General features: G+C 44.5%; 2 protein-coding genes across 4 annotated transcripts; both read right to left on the bottom strand.

Moving 5' to 3' along the window:
- Positions 1 to 551: 551 nt before the first annotated feature.
- hyal2a (hyaluronidase 2a) lies at positions 552 to 9050 on the bottom strand. 2 transcript variants are annotated; one of them, XM_036534225.1, is made up of 4 exons: positions 8896 to 9050; positions 4230 to 5221; positions 2337 to 2426; positions 552 to 1896 (listed from the first exon to the last, which is right to left on the bottom strand). In XM_036534225.1, exons 2-4 carry the CDS (start codon positions 5163 to 5165, stop codon positions 1504 to 1506), a joined length of 1419 nt encoding a protein of 472 aa, XP_036390118.1. In that variant the 5' UTR covers positions 5166 to 5221; positions 8896 to 9050; the 3' UTR covers positions 552 to 1503. The 2 variants fall into 2 exon arrangements, with proteins under 2 accessions (XP_036390118.1, XP_036390120.1); XM_036534227.1 differs by lacking the exon at positions 8896 to 9050 and adding an exon at positions 5983 to 6411.
- Positions 9051 to 15930: 6880 nt separating this feature from the next.
- On the bottom strand, positions 15931 to 20493 carry tusc2a (tumor suppressor 2, mitochondrial calcium regulator a). 2 transcript variants are annotated; one of them, XM_036533828.1, is made up of 4 exons: positions 20418 to 20493; positions 19144 to 19385; positions 17820 to 17940; positions 15931 to 16977 (listed from the first exon to the last, which is right to left on the bottom strand). In XM_036533828.1, the coding sequence occupies exons 2-4, from the start codon at positions 19290 to 19292 to the stop codon at positions 16912 to 16914; spliced, it is 336 nt and encodes a 111-aa protein (XP_036389721.1). In that variant the 5' UTR covers positions 19293 to 19385; positions 20418 to 20493; the 3' UTR covers positions 15931 to 16911. The 2 variants fall into 2 exon arrangements, with proteins under 2 accessions (XP_036389721.1, XP_036389722.1); XM_036533829.1 differs by having other exon boundaries at positions 20436 to 20483.
- Between the last annotated feature and the right edge of the window lie 640 nt (positions 20494 to 21133).

Below are 21133 nucleotides of genomic sequence, written 5' to 3'. Positions count from 1 at the left end.
TGAATTTTGCAAGGCAAAAACGACGAATGTTTTTTTTTGCCATAGATTACAGTGGTAGTGTTCAAAACTGAGTAAATGTTTTCTGTTCAGGACCAGAACAGGCAGGCCAAAAGATTTGCCTGAAGAGACAGGATCAAAACCTCCTTGCTATTTTTGGCTGGGCAGCCCCATAATCTTGATAATTTATGTTGGAGTAGCTGGAGAGACCACAGTCCCTTACTCCAACTTGAGTTTCACTGCCCTAGCACAACATGACCAGACTATCCAGAAACATCCTTCATCAGGAACAGAATACAGCCTATGAACAAAGTGTTCACATATCATAACACACAGCTGCACTGTGCACATACTGAGGAGTGAAAGTATATGACAGAGAGAGACACAGAGTAAAACAAAGTCAAATCTTTATTATTGGTTTCCAGTTTTTTCCACAAAAAAGTATCAAAAGTTGAAAAAGACTGTAAAAATAGCTTAAGAAATTCCTTCAATTTACCATTTACACTCTTTTGCTAAGCCAACACTTAAAGAATAGTTCAAGATCACCAGGAGTTTAACAGCGAATGCTCTGGTGGTGTGGCACCACAGCTGCTCCCAGTGTGCAAGGCACTTTTACTGTATTGTGTCAGGTGCTCATGTCATGAGGATGTGGGAGGGCAGGGGACAGCCAGTACACATTACACAGTCAGTACATGAGCATAAAAACCCTGGAGACAGAGGACACTGATGTGGAGCACTCAGACCAGACCATAACAGAACAGAACAGGAAGTCCAGAAAGAACACGGTTCATGACTCAGAGCCTATTTTAAGGACATTCATCCATAGTGTTGAGGACTATGTTCAGGAGTCCAGACAATGGTGAACTACAAAGTACAACTTCATACACCATTGACAAAGCATTTTTCATTCACAAGTACTTGATTTTGACTTCAGCAATTGCACCATCCCATCTAAAAAGCTAAAAATAAGTGTAGCAATGAGCATCAGTGGAAATGAGGCAACCTGGAGCTCCTTAAATGATCCTCCTTTTTACTTTAATTGTGCATTCAAGATTAGGTTGTTCAGGTTTCGGATTGTGCTGAAGGAGAGAGCAGGACCCTAGGGTACAGTAAAACCTCTGTTTCCAGGCAGGATCCCTCCCTGATATGGTTCAATACTCTGTCAACCGAGTCCACATTCAGGGAAGACAGAGAGAGCTCTGTAAACACAGAGCCAAACTTTCCAGCCAGCTCTCCAAAAGCGTGTACATAACCTTAAATCTTTGGCAATTCCACACTAGTCCTTTTACCTTCGTCAGTGTGAACAGTTTGGATGCCTGGCTGTCTGCATGTTATCTTCACAGTCTCTCTCCAAAGACCGCCACGCTCTCAGCCATCCCACCTGACGCCCATGGTGCATCTGGTGAGAGAGAACTACCTACCCCTCCTGTGGGCGCAGGCAGGGGCCCGGGGCCAGGTGGTGCAGCCTTCCCCCGTGGCCTGTGTCTCTGCGTCGCCTGCCTGGGCTCAGTGCAGGAGCATGGGCAAGAGGAGAGGCAGCAGCAGGCTGGCCAGCCAGGCCCGGAGGCCAGCAGAGGCCGCGTACTGCCGCTCGGGGTCTTTCTGGGCACACGACTCGTCCTTGTAACCACTGTAGCACTGGCAGCGGAACTCCGTGTGGTACAGCTCTTGCTCGGCAGCGCTCAGCTGACCCTTTACTGTCAGCTTGTCGCCCTCCCTCAGGATGGTGTGGCTCTGGGGGCTGAGGTGCAGGTAGGTGTCGCTGTCAGGCCGGCGGCGCAGGCAGCGGCCGTGGGAGCTGCAGCGCTCTCTGCTGCAGTGCTCCGCTGCTGTGGAGACGTTGAGCAGGTACATGCCCAGTGGACCCCGCAGGTACTCATTGAGATTGCTGCAGCTGGCCTGGACACACATGAACACACCGCAGTCAATACAGCTCTTCCTCATATTACAAAAACATTATACATTATAGCAAGAACCTTGCATCTGGCTAATTGTACATACTAATATACTGGACATTGGATCTGTACATACTGTGATTGTTAAATCCAATTTTAATGCAGTTATATGATCATACCTATCTGAATGGTTTCCTCCTTATTTCTGTGTGTGTGTGTGTGTGTGCGTGCATGTGCGTGTGTGTGTGCACAGACAGATGTATGTATATGTACTGAACCTGTACATGTATACTCTGTTTACGGAATCCTTCTATGCACACACGCATACACATACGCACAGAATACACAATACGCAATCATGCACACTAGTCACAAAAACACACACACCCTCCTTTGGTTTATTTTTGACACATTGATATATAAAAACAACATGTGGGCACTTGCATTGCTGCTGGCGTAGGCGGCATCTCCCCACAGGATGATGCCAGCGGCTCCCAGGGCAACACTCTCTCCAATGGTGGAGACGAGGTCCACCTGCACAAACACATGATGAGTAATTCAATGCTTGAGACACTGACCTACACCCAGGCAGGTGCATCTGCAGACATCTCAGACACAGGGCAGTGTTCAGAGCTGTTATATGCCCACACCTACCCATGCATTTTGTTCTTGATGAGCCGACTGGGTTAAAAAAGGCATGTTATAAAAGGCCCGCTGTAGCCACAAATTGCTTCTTGCATCTAACTGTGCCACCGGCAGGAAATCCATGGGAGGTTACCCATGAGTAACATAACAGACGCCCAACCTGCACTCGCCCTCGCATTCACAACAAAGTTAAACAATGCTATTTGAGGAGAGTGACAGGGACCCGCTTTTCCTATGGGTGCAGGAAAAGCCTGCGGGTGCAGATAAAGAGGGAGGGTTTCTTTTTTTTTTTTTTTGAAGAAACGTGGATGGATGGAAGTGGGGGGTGGGGTGATATCAGCTTTCCATGGCCGGTGCAGAGCACCGCCAGGCAGAGAGCTGGATGAGGGATGGGCTGATAACCAGGGCCTCTCTCTCCCTCTCCCACACACACCAGGACCCAGAGCTGCAGAGCCTGTGCAAAGACTGGTCCAGTGGGAAAGTAAACACTGGGCCAGGGGGATGCCTGACAACACTTCATTCATCCCAGAGCCAGTCATCCAGACGGTGTCTCCCAGGACCCAGACATAAAGCCCTTTCTTTAGAGAGAGCAGTCCAAGCACGTCCTCAGTCTCGCGGACCGTGCACGCTCTGGCAGCATTGGTTCCTTTGTTGAATTTTAAAAAATGGATTCATGGGAAAAAAACAAGTAAATTTGATCACTTAACAAAAGTGCATCCAAGCACTTTGGCAACAGTCATCGTAACATCTAGAAAATATATTCTTCCTGTCATTTCTAAACAGCTGCATTCTGTACTTGTTACATTCTGCCCTGTACTTCCTGAGAAGTTATTTTTCAATATTTGCTCTGTAATCTAATGTTATAGTACACAGAAACATCGTATTCTACGTACGTAATCATGATTATTTTTTATCTGCCCAGTAGCAAACATTGTATCACAACCTCAGCAGTCTAAAAAAGACACATATCCCTCCTTTTTGAGTCTCAGATAAATTGGATCTCTTCAGGAAAGATGAAAAGGTCCTCAACTCAAGATTTTGAGGCAAAATAAATAAGAATATTATTATACAGTGAGAGTGTCAATGGCTAATGATGTTTCCAAAGTAAATTTGAAGCTAGGTTTTAGGTTTCTGGATGAACACATCTGCTAGAGTACGATCCATTACCCAACCACCACACCCAATAACTAACAAAGAAATGGTCAGTGGCAAAGATAGCTCAAACTGTCCGTCTCCACTTTGGAAAGGGATGGTGCTCTATATTGTGCACATTTCCACTGTCCACATCTGCAAACCATATATGCACTTGTTTATACAATGTAAAACAAACTAACTTAATGACCCCTAACTAAAGCTTGACAAGATTGTCCACAAGAAATCATAGGTGAAAAGGAGCTCCCCCACCAAGTGGAAGACATATGGTGTTCATAATGCCAATATGGCTGGGCAGTGGCAATATTTGGTTTTGTCAAATTAATCACATAACAAAAATGAAGTAAATCCTTCCCTTTCTGGATCAGCAAATACAAATTGATAGTGTGCAACCTATATGGCTTATGTGTATGTTCTAAACTGCAACAGTCAAAATCAGAATTAATAAGCACGTTAATTGAGTATTGCAAACGATGCACAACTAAATCCACACGTGGATTCAAATACAAATACAAGTCAGGAACCTTATGTGAACCTCACCTCTGTCAGCTGAATGAGCTCGTTGGCATAGGTGGGCCGGGTGTAGACGAAGACGGGGCGTGCCAGATCATCCCCTACCAGCGCCAACCTCATTCCCTCCTTCACCCGGTTACGGACAAACTGCCGTCCGAAAGAGGTGGAGCGGAGCACGGTGCCCATGTAAATGGAGGGAAAGAGGGCGGTGCTCTCCGTCCACAGCCAGGCCAGGTGGTCGTTCCGTGCTACCTCCGCGTCTGGGCATCGGCCCGTGTAGTTCTCCAGGCTGTTCTTGTAGTCATGGTTGTAGCAGTCTGGGAAAAGGTAGAAACCCCACAGCTGCTCGGGGCGCAAGCTTTTTGCCAGTCTCAGGGTCTCTAGCATGAACTTCTTGGCGGACATCTCAAACTCCTGCTGAGCCACCTTGGCCACCCTCTCTGGTGACAAGGTAGGATTCTTCTTGGCAACAAGGCGGCGCGAATGGTTCCGGTACACGTCCTTAGTGTCCCAGTTGCGGATCCATAGAGGGCGCCACTCCTCCCAGTCAATTACAGCCAGGCCCTTGGCTTTGGGCTCCCGAATATACTTTTTCAACCCCTCTGGCATCTTCTCCTTGTGCTCAGTAAGGCTGGCGAGCTGGGGGAGCCCACCATTGATGGGTCGGCCATCCTTCTCATAATAGGGGTATAGCCCAAGCCTGTCTTTATAGAAAATAGTAAGATTCTGTTTGACAAACCCCTCATTGGGTGATGCTACAATTTCAAACTGGTCCAGTTTAAACCAGACTTTATGGCGTGGACCACAGTCCTCAGTTGGAGCATTCCAGGCCAGGAGTACAGGCTTATGGGAGAAAAGAGGCCATCTGGTTGGCTTCAGCTCCTCTGCCGTGCAGCAATGCCACACCAGCAAGAACACCATCCACAGTCTCCAACCAGGCAGGAGCCAGGGAGAGCACGACATTGCTGCTGCAATGCAGGAATCCTATAGGGCACAGGACTTTGTCACTCGCAGTTCTCCTGTTCAGAGGAAAAAAAAGTGAAATTACCTTTAGTGCTTTGGAACTTGATGGAGCGCACTGGCAACTACTGCGTTGTTTGTACTTATTTCCTTGACAGTAAACTGCCACGCGAATCGTCATACGATTCTCCAAACATCCTAGATTTAGAGGAAGAGTTAACTGTGGATAAATTCAGAATTTAAGCTCATATTGTAAGCATCAAATAGCCAAAATCTGAAATACTAGGCTAACGGATGAATGAGTTGCTGGCTTGACGTGTATTCTAAGTGAACAAATAACATCTGTTGATTTGTCAAACACAAATTGACTGAATAACAAACGGGGGGAAAGTTCCAGTTAACCCTTAATGACTTGGAGGGCCAAGCGAACTCAGTACTAAAGAGATGACAGACGACTACAGTATTGCATTTCGGAAGGTCGGTAATCCGTCTGAAAAACGTTTCACGGGACAAAGTAAATCTTAGAAGAGACTGTGATGCTGATGTCATGACAGCTGTCTCAATTATAGCCTACTGATGATTCCGATTAAATCTTAAATTTCCACTCAGTGTTGAAGTTCAGTAATACGAAACCACGCGCTGCGTTTTACACACGCGCAACACAGCAGGCTATGGCAATTTATGTAGTGCTGTCGCAACTTCTGAAATAATAGCAGACTGAAAGTTTAGCAGTTGAAGACAGGCAGGGTGCTGAAGATTAGCAACCTTGAAACAGAATCAGCATATCTTACCCTTCCACAAGCAGATTTTTTTTTTTTACCTTGAATACGATGTAACCACATTCCCGGTGTATTCCTTGCCACACTAGCTTTTCAAACTATCAAACTGGCAAACAAGTACATGCAAAGAAAACGCTTTCAACACTTTGTTTCCATCAGTAAACATTTTAGGAGTGTCTTTCCCTATTGGATTGTGAAAATCCTGCTGCTGTTTTCTTTTCCCGTTTTGTTTCATTCCTACAATCCCCGCCTGACCACATCCTTACTCCGGTAGGAATCTCGCTGGGCGCACACAGCCTGGCGATTCTTGCTTCAGTGGGGCAATTAAATGTGCTGTAAAGCGCTGCTTCGGCATGTTCCATATGTTAGAAAAGGCGGAGTGCTTATTTCTATGGAAGCAGTCGAAGATACTTCATCACCGATAAGACTTCACTACACAGTATCAGCTCGTTATAAACCACCTACCTCAGTCTGTAGATGCAACTGCTAAATTCTTTTTATTTAACCTTTTTTTTCTCAGAATTATCTTTGATGAAAGCCCCTTTGAGAACATGAGTAGTTCAGTCCACGGATTTCGCTGCCGGGGATTAAAAAACACGGTTAAGTGGTACAGTCGCTGCCAGCCAGTGTTGCGACACAATGATTGTATCTTGTTACAGTTTAAAAGCTCGAGGGACTCCTTGTAATTTAGGTTTAATTTTTTTAGAAAAGCGAAAATGATTACCTCGTAAATTATCATTCTTATACCTTATTCGTTTATTGTCATGTATTGCTTTTTTTGTAAATTCACATTGTTTATTTGTAGTAGAAACAGGTCGTTACACAAATGACAAACGTTCGACTGTACACTAATCAACACTTTAGTCAGAATAGGGGAAGATTCATTGAACATTTTCCAACTCTCAACAAATGGCATTGCATTTAATGGTTTCCGAGGATGTTTTTTGTTACACACAATTTATGCGCATCTGCACCCTGACATGGTCATCTGCCACACAGCTGGTGCAACTTCATTTTACGCAGTCCCTGATGTGTTGATAGCCTCAGGCAATGTCTTTGTGGTTTAACCCTATGCAGTCACATATGTCCCTGAATGACCATACAGAAACTCTTAACAAAGTTCTGAACACAGAATTCTAAGTTGAAAAGCTACAGAGTCACTGTGACAGCCTTGTAGCATGTTTATTTAGAATACATTCAACTTATAAATTGCAAATTTGTCAAAGCAGGTGAAACTTTTAAGTTTTCTATGCCCCCTCCAAAAACTGAGCATTCTGCCTTTGGAAATGTTAAACTTAATTTAAAAAAAAAAATTACAAATGTGCCACATACCTGTGACACATGACAGGCAGGAAATGAGCCAATGACCTCTTCCTATCTGGCTGCACTGTTCTGATGTGTGTTCCCGGTTGTTCTTTCTGAGGGGAGCTGACTCACCTGGTGATGTCATTCTGGGAGAAAGGGAAAGGACAGCTATCCTGTCCAAAACCCCCACCTCCCCTTCCCCCCTAGAGCTGACAACACCATCTCAGCAGTTCCCCTTAGCTGCCTCTTAGCCAGGAAGCCAATACAATAGGGAGGGAAGTGAACTCACACGGTGTTACTCTACAGTTCAAACCTACAGCAAACTGAATGAGAACACACTGAAGGAAATTACATTATTTGCAACGCACACCCTTTACCTATTATTGAAACAGACACAAAGGGGATTTGTGTTTTGTTTTTGAGCTGGCTTGTTGTTTGGAAATGGTATATGAGATGGAATGTGTAAGTGTAATGTTTAGGGTCACCGTTAAAGTCAGCTTTGTAGTTTTGTCTCTCCTCTATGAAACCATGCTGTCATTCTCAAAAACACATAACAATTGAGAGTCCCAGAGTAGTTGATGTCAGATAGCCAAGAGGTTCCTGTAAGGAGATGGGACCACCCACTTAGGCCTGCATGGAAGATAAGTCTTTAAAGGCAGAATGACATTCTATACCATGAAAGGCCCTGTCTCTAAATAAGGAGACCATACTCTCCAATCTCTAGAAAAGCACTTAGTGTTTTGCGTGTTTCGCTCAAAGTAAGTAAATAAACACAAACCAGTTCTGAAGCTAGGTTAAATGAGGTAAGCTTCCTCTGTTTTTCAAGACACCACACTCAGGGCAGCTGTGCTGTTGCTTGTCACAAGAAACATCTCTTGTCAGTAACAACATGTTATAGAGATGAGTTGGTACTAACAACCAACTCTGAAGTATATGCCTTGCCACCTTATGCCATGTGAAATAAACGCACAAGGAGGCAAAGGCTTCCAAAATGTATTTTAATACTTTACATGAACCCTCATCCCTGGAGAGGAAAATGAACTAGCCCAGTAATGATTCCTGGGCCCTGTCTGCTTTGTTTATTTGTTCCTAGAGTAATTCCACCTCTCAGTAATTCAAAATTTTATATTAGACAGACACAAGGAGCTGTAAGTAGGTACTCCTTTAGACATTACACAATTTTGTATGGGCGTTGTAAAATGATGCTTTCATGATAAGAGCTGTTGTGTTCTCCAAAAATGTAACCATTTGTATAGGGGAAACAAGCCTTGTGAGTGTTATTCATCAGCAATACACATGTGAGAGATGTGTAATATCTATATTCACTGAAATTGGAAAAGAAAAAAACTAAGAACATTTCACAAAATCTGTCATCACAATCCTATTTACCTGTCACTGCTGAGTGTTGATACTGTTAAACATTTTAGGCAGTATTTTAAATGACCACAACATTCATCCTTGAAGATGACCACCTCCTAAATGAACAGCTCCTTATCTCTTCTCATTTAGCTGGTATGTTTGCTCACATAAATCATTCCGTTTGACAAATCATTCATCACATCATGCTGTATATCGCCGACACTGACACATGAATGGAATTCAGCTTGAAAGGAGTGAGCAACCTCACTCTCGCATTAAGGAGTACTTACCAGCTGCTAGGTTGATGAACACTCCCCTTGTTCTTGTTACTGTTGACTCCCCCCGTGCCTCTTGCCAGCTGATTTAAAATTGTATTCTCATCAAGGTCGAGACTGTGCCTCAGTGCATTCTGTTGCACAGCACAGGGAGTTTGTGAGGAGAGACAAGACTGGGCAGCCAGTGGATTTCTGCGTGATGCAGTGCCGGTATTTGAGAGTACATCCGCCACCTCGGAGTGACCCAACCCCTGCTTCCCTTCTGCAACTCCCTTCCTCTGCTTCCTGCCACTATCGGAGGACAGGAAGACCATAGTGAGAGAGGCAGAGGGGCTGAGACGCCCAGACCACTCCCTTACTGTGCATTCCCCTCAGCAGCACCGGGGTCTGATCAGAGGGAGTGGAGGACAGTCATGTGCCAAACACTGATCAGTGGCCAGTGCTGCTGAGCGCAGATCACAGCTGCAGAGCAGCCTCACTATCAGTGGACTGCTTCGGAATGCGAGCTTGGTGAGACCGCTACCACTCACAGTGTCAACTTTTACATATGATTAATATTTACCTTGGTAAGTGAGCTTAAGGCATGTGTCGAGCTTCCCTTTCCCTGCCCACTGGGTGATTTACTCACCATAGATCATGTCAGCAGGTGTGTGTCAGTGCTGGCAGAAACGTACACCTTTAACACCCAAGGCTAGAGCCAAAAACAAAAAAGGTAAAGTTGTTGAATTATGCTATAAAGAGGTCTAACCTTGTAAGACTATGCAGGACTATGCCAGAAAAATTCTTCCATAACAACGCCCAATATGACATTGTAACATTATTGAGTGCTGAACAAACAAGCTTACCCAGGGATACCTACTGTATCTTACACATTCACCTCATTTGTACAGCTGCATTGCCACTGGAGCAACTGAGGTAAACTGAGGTTTAGAACATTATGAATCACTTAGGAATGGAAACCATCACCCTCAGGTCCAGAATCTAGTGTCTTGACCGCTCCTCCACATGAGCAGCAACACTGATTGATTGTCCAGTACTCATTCCCCTGCAGTGAGCCCTGTTCTCTGCTCACAGTTAAATTTCCTCTCTTTACAGAGAAATAACCTCATTAATTCATCTAGCATTTAAGGAGAAGTTTTGTGGTCTACAGCCCACATACGCACATAAAGTTCAGCTTCACAGTAGGGGGTGGCACTTAGGGTTAAATAAAATAAGAGTCGCTTTCAGCTGAGAATAATCAGAGACACAGCTGACTCGGCGACTTCTGGGGCATCGGGGACCGCAAGCCCACCACCCTCAACCGCTGGCAGTGGTCCACACTGGCAGACGGCCAGTGATGCTCTGTGAGAGAGGGTGAACAGAAGTGTAACACTGTATTTCCATACTGGTCATTTCATTTCCATGAACAGATCATGAGCAGATCATGCAGCATGCAGCCCAGGGGTGGTGTCCCACACATGGAGGAGGTGGGGGACAGACAGGTACTGCCTAGAGTATTACCAACAGAGCATGCATAAAGCTACAGAAACACCAGCACCATTGTCCCACAAAGTGAAAGGCTGTACTGTACATGTAACTCACGGGCCTCAGCTGCAGCGGCAAAAGTGTTATGTGATGTTCATGACCCTCTGAGCGGGAAGCAGTGGCAGTCAAACGCAGCGGGGATCTATAGCTTCAAGCAGTTAGCAGGGTCCTGGCTGTCTGCTTTCAGAGCTGGCCCTTGTCTGGCAGCGCAGTCCCCTGGCCAGACCAGAGACGCACAGAGCAGGTCACCTCCAGCCGACACGGCTTAAGTGTGGAGGAGGAGGACTTCAAAGGCCCCGTTGAAGAACAAAAAAGAAGGAGCAGATCAAAGGCGGGTCTCTCCATCTGCGCTGCTTGGGTGCAGGCAGATGCTGACCTTTTCCACACGGCCCCGCCCGCATTCCGACCAATTAGTGGCAGCCAGGAATGTGATACTGCCCTGGAAATGGGGCTGCCTGCTGGTGCCTGACAAGGGAAGGGGAAACGGGACCACGCACAAGATTAAAATAATACACTGAAAGAACAAAACCCTTCCCTTTTCTCAGCTGATGCCAAAGACAGTGTTTTTAAATGCCTTTGTTCTCTTACCATAACGTCCGTCAAGAACATAAAAATATGCAAAAAGAGCTTTCTAGTCTGGAAGCTGAAAGAATTCATACCTTCCCCTGTACAAAAGTAAGGCATGTCAAAAAGGCCCCTTATCTTTATGAAAGCTTAGCCCTTTACGACAATATGGTTTCACGTGTAGTACATTGAGGTTTTGGCCAGATTCGAGATCTGAAACGGATTAAATGTCACGTAAAAAAAAAAACCAACTTGCAACTCCTGGAAGGGAATAGCAGTGCTGACAGAGGCCTGGGACCGTCTGCAACTCAGAGCAGCTCCAAGGATTAGCTTGGCATTTCAAAGCTTACAGAGAACGCCCATTCTAATCCCCTGCTGTGCCACCTTATACAAAAACACTTACCTCGGGGGGCAGCTGCCATCTCATGAAACACAAACAAATGGGAAAAACAAAATCATTCTTGCAATTCCTGAACTCAGACTTCCAAATTCCCCTCAGCCCTATGGTAACATGGTAACACGCAGACAGGTTATTTGAAAGCCGCTTCCCACGGAAAGTACTTAAGCTTTTGCCAAAAAAGAATGAGAGGGGGGATCCGTTTGAAGGCAGCGCACAGAAAGGCAGAAAGGACCGTTTCCTTTTCTGCCTCCTGGCATCTCGCTGTGGACGTCAGCAACATCCTTGTTCAGCTAACACTTTCCACCGAGCCACCCACGGATGTGAAGTCCATTAGACAGGGGACATCCAACGGGGACAGGATCCTTGGGCTTTCCAAACTTGTCAAAAAAAATGCAATGGAGGATCTTTCAGAGGTGACACAGTGCTGAAAGTGTGTTTAACTGTTCCCGAAAAACGGTGCAGAATTTATACCTGTAACACTGTCCATTCACCCCTTGAGGCATCTCAATTTACTTTGCAGCTTGGTCTGTGTCTATTTTTTCCTTATTCATCGGCCTGCTCCATCAGTCCTACTTCTGAATGTTTGCCTAGCATGTCATTTCTTCCTGTGTGGGATAAAAACGCAGCATAAAAAAAAAACACAAACCTCTTTACTTGAGGACTTTGTTTTATTCTTTTAAAACAAATAAAGGACAATGAAAACAAAATTAAACATTCTTATAACTTAAAAAATAATCATTCATAAATATAAACAGAACTGATTTGTAGTATCTACATGGAAGGGTCAAGGGTCAAACCCCACCCCCACCACCACCTCCGAGATAAGCATTATGCACTGGAGGTACTGCTTATGGTTTATTGGTATGTACACTTATACAAACTAGAAGACATTTGCCTGGGCTGAGTTGGTGGCTGTGGGAACACATCTGAAATCAACAGGACCGAAATTCTAAATTTCAAAAGTCTGAAAATACAGTTTACCTTTTCCTAAGTTGTCAACAGGGGTCATTTTCTTTGCCTTTACCAAAGCACTTTCTGCCAATTCAACTGATTCTCTGACATCAAGTGACCAGGACAAACGCAGGTATTAACTCAATATAAAAATGGATGTCACGTAGCTTTCACAATTTACAAACGTACTGCTGTACAAAGCCATTCCAACATTGTCAGAAGGAAGTAGTAGGCAGCAGGAAGACGGACGAATGGATGCATTCTTGCCACCATCGTCCTGCGTGCTTGCTCCATCCCAGCGAATGCCGCATCGTCGCACCGTCAAACCACCGCGTCACTCCCAGGCTCACCGTAAGCGAGACACGCCCAATTGGTGAGGTCAAGATCATCAGTGTCACAGTGAAAGCAGAAGTTTACATTTCCATACTGGGCAGAGAGAGAGAGAGAGAGAGAGAGAGAGAGAGAGAGAGAGAGAGAGAGAGAGGAAGAGAGAGAATGGAGTGCATGCTGTACACATTCTCTCACTCATGAGGAAGGGTAGCCCACAGCTTTGGAGGGGAGCAAACAAATAAATGTAATCACAGTATAATTATCAGAGGTCATCTGCAAACAATTAAAGAGACACTGTTCACACATGGAGGTTTTGCGCAAAACCATGTCTCCATTCCCTAGGCAGCTGTGCAGAGCTGAAGTGGAGTATAGACCCCCCCCCCCACTTTCCCCTCAGCACCTTGACAGTGTAAACTCCAGCAAAGCCAAAGTACCAGGACCGAGCTGAACATGTATGTAGAGGGTGAAACGGACTCTGCCCCTCACTGAAGCCCTGAAGTACAGTTCATTATCAAGTAAAGCATTAAAAAAAAAAAAACTACAAGGAAGAAAGGTGGGGAACAGATTTAAGAAGAAAGAGGAAAAAAAAAAAAAAAAAACAGTTCACCTATAATTTGCTGCTAAACGCCCTGGGCGGTTTGAACTGCAGTCCAACTGAATGCCCTACAAGAACAAAATGATAGTCTGAATGAGATAAAAACCCATTGATGAGCACACACATCAGGAAAGGGTTTTTCCACATGGCGTATTCCACCCCCATTTCTTGCAAGAATGCCTGAATAAACAACTGAAACAATAACACTTGCGTCATGCACAACCCATCAAATTAACACTCACTTCGCAAAGTAAATCAAGTGAAATGAGAGCCCAGGCTCCACCCACTCTTTCTACACTCTTGCTGACATATCAGTGCTGCTTTACTGTACGAGGGCGTTGTATGAGCCATTATGCTGCAGAAATGACGATCTTTCTCTTTTCTCACAGAGAGTGCGTGGCTGACAACTGCTAGAGAAAGGCAGGTGACTGCTCCAACCCCTTCCAGCAGCTTCCATATAGTGAAACACGATCTGTTCATTGGACAGTTTGCCTGAAAGCGATGCCCTTCTTTAGCCGAGGACTGACTACTACAGGCCAACCTTTAAAATAAATTAAGACAAAATTCAGAGCGGATCCTCTATGCAATGGACGGTATATGTGGCCACTGCTTCAGCATGGAACACACATGTGATGCAAAACATGCTCCTAGAGATAACTTCCTCACACACGCCATACCGCAGCTGATTATGTTCAGACTCTACGGTTTGAAAAGTGTCAGAGTGAGCACTTGCATAGACCTACACATACGTAATCGCAACCGTCTCGGCCAGTGACAGTGTATGTGAAAGGATGCTTTCCGGGTGGCGGGGTTGTCTAGTGATTGACTTTAATAACATGGATCGTCTAAGAAAAAGGTTAGAGCAACATGTCCTTAGGAAACAGACTTCAGAGCGCTGAAGAGCATGAGAACCCAAACTTCCACATGAAGATAATCTGAACCGAAAACTGTGGGAAACACATGGGTTTCATCTTACTCAGACTGCCATGTTTTCAATGTCTTTTTAAAAACAAATCAGATAGATCGGAAATTTGCTATAGAAATATTCTAGTATCTTCCCTGTATCATCATGCTTTCCTTTCAGTCAGGGTGGGTATTACACTAATCTTCTGCATGCTTTTATATTGACGGACAATGCCCAGGTGGCTGACCAGCAGATTAACAAAATGAAATTCCTTTCTAACATCAATCAAAATGTTTGACTTGTGCATACCTAAGGGAAGGTGCCCATTACCTGGTACAAGCCATGTGAACGAAATGCTTGATACATATCCATACAAACAAGCAAATGGACACATATGCTACTGGGATTATGCCTTTTCATTTCCAAATAAGCCCTAAAACAGTTCAGACACACCCCTAACGTACTTCACCACTATCTAGTACATCTATAGACCACTTCTGACAGTTACAACACTGCTAACAAGCTGTTGAGCTCCGGCTATTGTGTAAGAACTGAATAAGCACAAGGATGGTCTGAAGTAGCATGAGAGAGAGACAGACAGAACTTTCTACCACATTGCCATCTGCACTGTCACAAAAGACAAGCACTGTGACACGCTGTAAACAGCTGCTACCATTTCTGTGTGTAATTCCACTCTGACAGAAATGCTGTGGCTGTGAAGGGACCTGTCTGAGCCTGTACTTCCTCAGGCCTGGAGAGAGCTAAAACCGAACCCTTTCCTGCCTGTGGCCCTTGGGCACCCTGCTCTGATTGGCTGTTTAGAACAATGGAGGCTGAGGGGGGTCTGCCGGGGAAACAGCTAGGCTGTGCCACCTCTGCACTCTTCGGGCCAAACAGCAGAGCCTACAGGCCCAAGGGAGAGGAGGCTCACAATCACAGATGAGGAGGAAGCTGCCAGCTTGAAACCTGACACCACACTGCTTGTGCCCTTCCAGAGGGCTCTCTCCTGCTACCTCCTTGTGGTATACCAGTGCATTACACTTCTTCAATAACTGCACCAAAGATGGTTCACTTGCTATTTGGGAAGTAGCCACTCCTTAAGCCTGCATCAGAGAGTGCGAGAGTACCATGTAATATCAGAGACATTTGCAAAAGTTAACAGCAATCAAAGGGCTGCTGGATATCTTTTTACATAACAGCAGGAGGTTTCTTTTGCAAAATACCACGCTGTGACAAAGCATCCGTTTTAAGTAAAAATGGACTGAGTCAACCTCTAAACACACCCCAGGCAAACAGATCAGACATGCTTTGAAAAAGATTCACATCCTAAATTAGATGCCACTGGGCTTTTACATCTAATATGTGGTCTGACAACCCCTCAGTAAACTGAAGACAGAAATCCAGGGGGAGTGCAAGATCTCTGTCTACCATATTTGATTACACCTGCCAGTGAATGTCTCATGAGTAAACCCCAAGGCCAGACCCTAACCAGAAACCAAGTGATATTGTTCACCCTTTACTGTCACAATGGTGGAAAGACCTGATGTATTAGGCCTTGCTCACTTAAGCATCTGCACATGTAATAGTGAAACAGCCAGGGTAATAATGCTAAATTAATCTTTTAACGTACCAAAAGAGACTCCCAGATAAATGTACAGCTAACTTACAATGGTGAGCCCTCCTACATCTATGCTATTATAACTGACACCTACTGGTCTGAAATGCAGAAGCAGCAGAAATATTGATTTCATGGGGCACGCCATGCATGATATAATCAACACGTTTTTTTTTTTTTTTAAAACACGCAGCAGCGGGTCTTTAGTGGACGCTAAGAAAACCATGCGTCAGATTTCCTCCCTGGAATACAAACCCCTTTACAAAGCCCTGAATCAGGTAAGCCTTGTCCTTGAAAAGCCACACACAAACTCACAAAAACCCAACATGTTATACAAAAACTACCGGTTGTGGCTGCTGGACTTGCAGTAAAAGGTCAATGCTGCTAGAGCCACTCACTCACTCAATTTAGGGGTGCATGAGTGGGGGACACCACAGTTTCTGGAGCAGCCTCCTCCAGACACAGCCAAAAACTGGCACCTTTGCACCACAGTCAACCTAGCTTCACACTGGCATCATTCAGCTAAACTTCTAGCTGTTGAAAACTACCATAACAACTTCAAACACACAAAGCCTACTAGTCTGGTAAGTTACACACGCAAGTCCCTCCTTTCCCGAATTCCAACTAATTTATTTATCCTTGGCATCACACAACAGTACCACTGACCATTCACACCAAAGGCCTAATTAAAAGATACACACTGTAGGATTCATTATATTCTAGGGAGGCTGGACTGCACTTGGTTGAAACACAGAAGACAGTTTCCTATAAGAGCAACCTTACACAATGACCTGTGCTGTATGTTTCAGACAAGGTGGGAAAGCTGGACTGATTATTTATTGTTCATTGTCTTTTCCTCTTCTTTTCCTCCCAAAGTCATTTTCAGCCATCAAGCTGGAAAATATCCACACCAGCCCCATTTCGTTGACTATGCTGTACGGTTTCCACAAGCTAGGCGAAGACAGCAGCCATTCAGCTCACAGTGAACCCCTCTGCCCACACGGGGGTGCTGCAAGCCCTCTCTGAGGAACACCACGGTGAGAATGAAGTTCAGGATGACAAGGGCTCAATGGGAGGATTCAGGGGGAGGGGCGGAGTTTTGTCAAACGCTGGCCTTAGCCTAGTCTCCCAGAACGTCCTGGGCAGCCTCACACTTCGCACAGAACAACGGGGAAATCCACATGGATCCGAGGGTGGTCCAGCTTCACGATTCCCTGCAAACAGAGACCGCAGCACAAAGCAGTGTCAGAGAAACACCACAGGGCCAGTGAAGGCAAACTGGTGACAAAGCAAAAAAGCAAAGATAGCTCCCTAAACAATTTTTCTGAGGAAAGAGCTCTAATAAGAATGTAATAATGTTATTAGAAAGATCATAACTATATGCAATGCAAAGCAGGCACATTGAACAAGAACCATTTGCCCCATTTTCCCTTTCTTTGATTTTTCTCCTTTCATACATGCACCCTAACTTGGGAATCCCCAGCAACCACTGTAGTTGTGCAGAAATGCTTAAGCACGATGAATGCAATCATTCTGATACATTCACAAGTGACAACCCCCATTTTCCTGACTACAGAACACCTAGGAGGCCGGATGTAGAATAGCCAAACCTCCTGGAGGTCAGCTAATTGGCTCACTGGTGCCTGACACAGTGCATGAGAGCAGTGAGACTAACAGACTCTGCCCCCACATCTCCCCTACCCAAGCAGAACAAGGATAATTTATTCTGCGGCTGTGGACTCCTAGTCACTGTCAGCTGTACGGACTTCCTTTTTATTTCATGTTTGCAGTCAATACCATACGTCATTAAAGTTGCCTTTGTAGACATACAGCACATTCAAAAGGCCCCTCTCTGGACAAAGTACACTGTACATTCATTTACATAAACAAATCGAATAACATCACATATCAGGCAGGCTATGGTCACGTAGAAGTGTAGACTTAGAAGTGCTGAGCACAGCACTGACTGACACTGTATTATTACATACACACCTCTGACTAACGTTTGTCTCAGTCTGTTTGACACTGCATCAATAGCCAACCGTATCCCACTCACCTGAGGTATTAGATTCTTTTGAATTCTCTTCAGCTTCGCCCTCTTGCGGCCATTCTTTGTCACAACGGTTTCCTCGTAGAACTCATGGGCCAGATCACCATCTTCGTCGTAGTACAGAGAGCTAAGGATGTAGCAAACGTTCAACAGCTACAGGCATGAAAAACACCAAAAGACCAAACAACACTGGGTTCTGGTGTATTAATTACCAGACAAAAATAAAGCAGATGCCAAATGTAAAGGCCTGCTTCAGCTTCTCTGGTAGTCAAAAGGAATTATTCCACAAATATAGAAATGTACACTTATGCTGAGCAAACGTTTTTTTATCTCGCTGCACTACTGATCAAGGAACTTTTAAGATCAGCTTAAGCAGCAAATTTTGGAGGCAGAGGAAAAGCCATTTGTTCAGGTGCCAGCAGACTGCAGATGTTGAATGGGAAAGGAGGAAGGTGGGCTTACGAGTTGCCCAACCATGCATTCTTGTAGAAGTGCCATTGAGAACACACAACCACATCACGGCCAAAGGGGCTGAACCTTAAGAGCCAATGAGAGCTCAGGACTGCTGTGAAAACCGCATGAGATGCAATACTGCAGGAACCGTGACTGCAAGCCAAGGAAGTGGGAAGCCGTCAATAAAGCTCAAAGGGGATCGAAATGGTTTTTAAACTAATGAAAATGCCTGGCATTATGTGTAGTCAAATAATGAAATTTTCCAAGATTGTACAATTATCTTGCATGTATGTGGCTCTCAGTCATGGGCACATCAGTGTCAGTGTGACCAAATTTAATTGTTTAACCATTCCAAACTTCCACTAATCAAGTTTTTTGTGTTCTAGAACAATGCAGATTAAATAGTCCCTGTTCAGTCTCAATCAATGCTTACTTTACCAAGAGTGGAATGGGCAAAAACATGGGGCTACTTTAAGGTTCAATAATAACTATGGAAAATATGCAGTTATGCAGCTGACAACAGTTGACTTTGGCTTATTTACACTTCAAGGCAAACAGATGCAACATAAATTCAGCAATTCACCATTTCCCAGCCCTGGTCCTCAAAGTTCTATTCATCAATTCATTTCACCGAGCACCAACTGCATGGTAAACTGGATCGTACAGCGAAGATGCTCAAACAGAGTCGTCTATGTCTATGTCAAGAATCCAGCATTCAATTAACAGTTTAATCAAACCTACTTGTGGCTCAGTTGGCATACACCTTCATTAGCTTAAAGTGAATAAACAGTACCATCTAACAGGACGCCAACTATAGCTCTTAAGCGATCAGATGCCGCTAAATGTCACTCCTTAGTAAACGTGCGACTATATTTACCTCCTTCTTGTAAACACGAACGGCGTAGCATTTCTGGCGCCTCGGAGCCTCGCCAGCGCCTGCTCGTTTCCCTCATTTGCTGGATCAGTGCCGGTACCGGAGCCGGAAAAAGGCCAAAAGCCTTTGGATTTGGAGCCACTACCTCCCATGTTCAGCGCCGGAACATTATTTTTTGGCGTGAGACACCAAAGAAAAGTGTCAGACTAGGTAAAGCGCTATTAGCCCGGGGCACGCGTTTAAATCTGAAAAGACATTACAAAGAAAATGTACATGTTTTTAAGAACTGGGGTCTAGTTCAGACACTGCCAGTACAAGAGCAAGTCTAGCTCAGCAGAAACGTGACTATTCGCTTCAGTTACAGGGTTGAAGTGATAACTAACCGTCTGTTTACCAACTAGCTAGCTAACCTCTTGCTTCTTTACGTAAAATCCCAACACTTTGATCAGATAAGGTAGAGTTTAGACGGACAGTTTAAGATGTCAGTTTATTATCCAAATATCTCCATTTTACAAAAGATGCACTGCTCTGCTGCATTTGAAATCGAATTTTGCATAATTGGTGGAATCTCAAACCTTCCGAGCTGTGGACGACAGCTAGACTAGATAGCTAACGCTAGCCAACCAGCCAGCCAGGTTACATTAGTTAGATTTAGCTAACATTAGTTAGATATAGCCAACCAGATTGCCAGCCAGCCTTGCGACACCTCCGCCCAGGTCTTTACGCCTACCCTTAGCTAGACTTATAGTCTTAGCGAAGATTTTTATAGTATGTCGACTTCCAACTAACAGCTGCCGAGATAATGAAAATCAGTTACCCAGCTACGTTGCTATTTCTCCGGTCTTCGTTAGCTAGCTAGCAAGCTACGCGCCTCAGCTAATGACTTGAATAGCTGCGCAGCTATATAACAGTTAGCTCACATGGAGGCAATCGCAGTTGTGTATTGATATTCACTCTGTCAATGAAATAACTGGCCGATTTCCACCGCGTGTTAGCCAACAAGCTAGATATCTAGTTTCTCTGTGACTATCTATCCAACTAGCCGGTCCGCTAAGGCCTGTCGAAAAGCAGGTCAAAACATCATAAAGCTGATAAGTCTCATAGCATGAGCTAGCTAGCAGGTTCGTTAGCTAACCTACAGTTAGCAGCGTCATCTGGCTATTTAACGCCGATGCAATATCATGTCATACCGACGGCATTCGTTCTTTTAAAACAATGAGTGCCGATATTGTAAACTATATTGTCATGATTACTTTTTATGCTATTTAGCAAGCTACCTGCATAAAATTACGGACCCTCCTTGAGCTCCAGAGGTTTCTGTGCAGACACAACGATACTGCGACTTGAACCAGCTACATCATTTCCGACTCCAGTTACTTATGCCATGTGACATGGATAATTAGGATCTCTTCATTTTTTGGCATCTGGAAAAGGTGCAGTGCTGCCACCAACTGTACTGGAGTGTGATATGGAGGATCTGTGGTTAAATCTGGATTCTAGAAACCACATACACTACACGCATTTCTCTGCGATTACTTACAATTGAGATCAATATTTTAACTGAGTGACAGGTAGTTAGCAAAGTAATGTTTATATTTTTCAGTTGCTGCTAGGAAAAATAGTAAACCAAGATAGTGTCGATGGCCATTTTTGTAGTCTGTTGTAAGTAAACGTTCCGTAATGGACCTCTTCTTTGACTTTCACATTCGGCAACCGGGATGAAGTCGTTCATGCAGCTAACAGTATAATTTGACATCCATAACAAAATAAATAACAGATACTATTAGCAGGATATATTTGATGATTCAAAATCAAATTAGGCTTGTGTTTGCATAACTGGAGAAACAGCAAATATGATACACCAAAATCCATTGCCTCAACAAGTGAATTTCATTTAATGTCTAAATTCATCAGAGTGCATTAAGTTAAAGTGACCACCGGTAATTAAGTAACAAAGCAGTCCGTTTATCGGCCTATCATGGGCCTATCATGT

Source organism: Megalops cyprinoides, chromosome 7 (genome assembly GCF_013368585.1).
Source record: "Megalops cyprinoides isolate fMegCyp1 chromosome 7, fMegCyp1.pri, whole genome shotgun sequence".
Taxonomy (NCBI): domain Eukaryota; kingdom Metazoa; phylum Chordata; class Actinopteri; order Elopiformes; family Megalopidae; genus Megalops; species Megalops cyprinoides.
This window is presented reverse-complemented; position numbering and strand designations above follow the sequence as displayed.

Bases quoted from the DNA above. Each gene is read 5' to 3' on its own strand.
- hyal2a (XM_036534225.1), bottom strand. From the start codon at position 5,165: ATGTCGTGCTCTCCCTGGCTCCTGCCTGGTTGGAGACTGTGGATGGTG. The intron at 2,427-4,229 runs GTGAGGTTCACA...GTGTTTGTGCAG, and splicing joins AGCTCATTCAGCTGACAGAG to GTGGACCTCGTCTCCACCAT. The intron at 1,897-2,336 runs GCAAGTGCCCAC...ATGTGTGTCCAG, and splicing joins CCGCCTACGCCAGCAGCAAT to GCCAGCTGCAGCAATCTCAA.
- tusc2a (XM_036533828.1), bottom strand. From the start codon at position 19,292: ATGGGAGGTAGTGGCTCCAAATCCAAAGGCTTTTGGCCTTTTTCCGGC. The intron at 17,941-19,143 runs GTAAATATAGTC...CTACATCCTTAG, and splicing joins TTCGTGTTTACAAGAAGGAG to CTCTCTGTACTACGACGAAG. The intron at 16,978-17,819 runs GTGAGTGGGATA...CTCTGTTTGCAG, and splicing joins AAAAGAATCTAATACCTCAG to GGAATCGTGAAGCTGGACCA.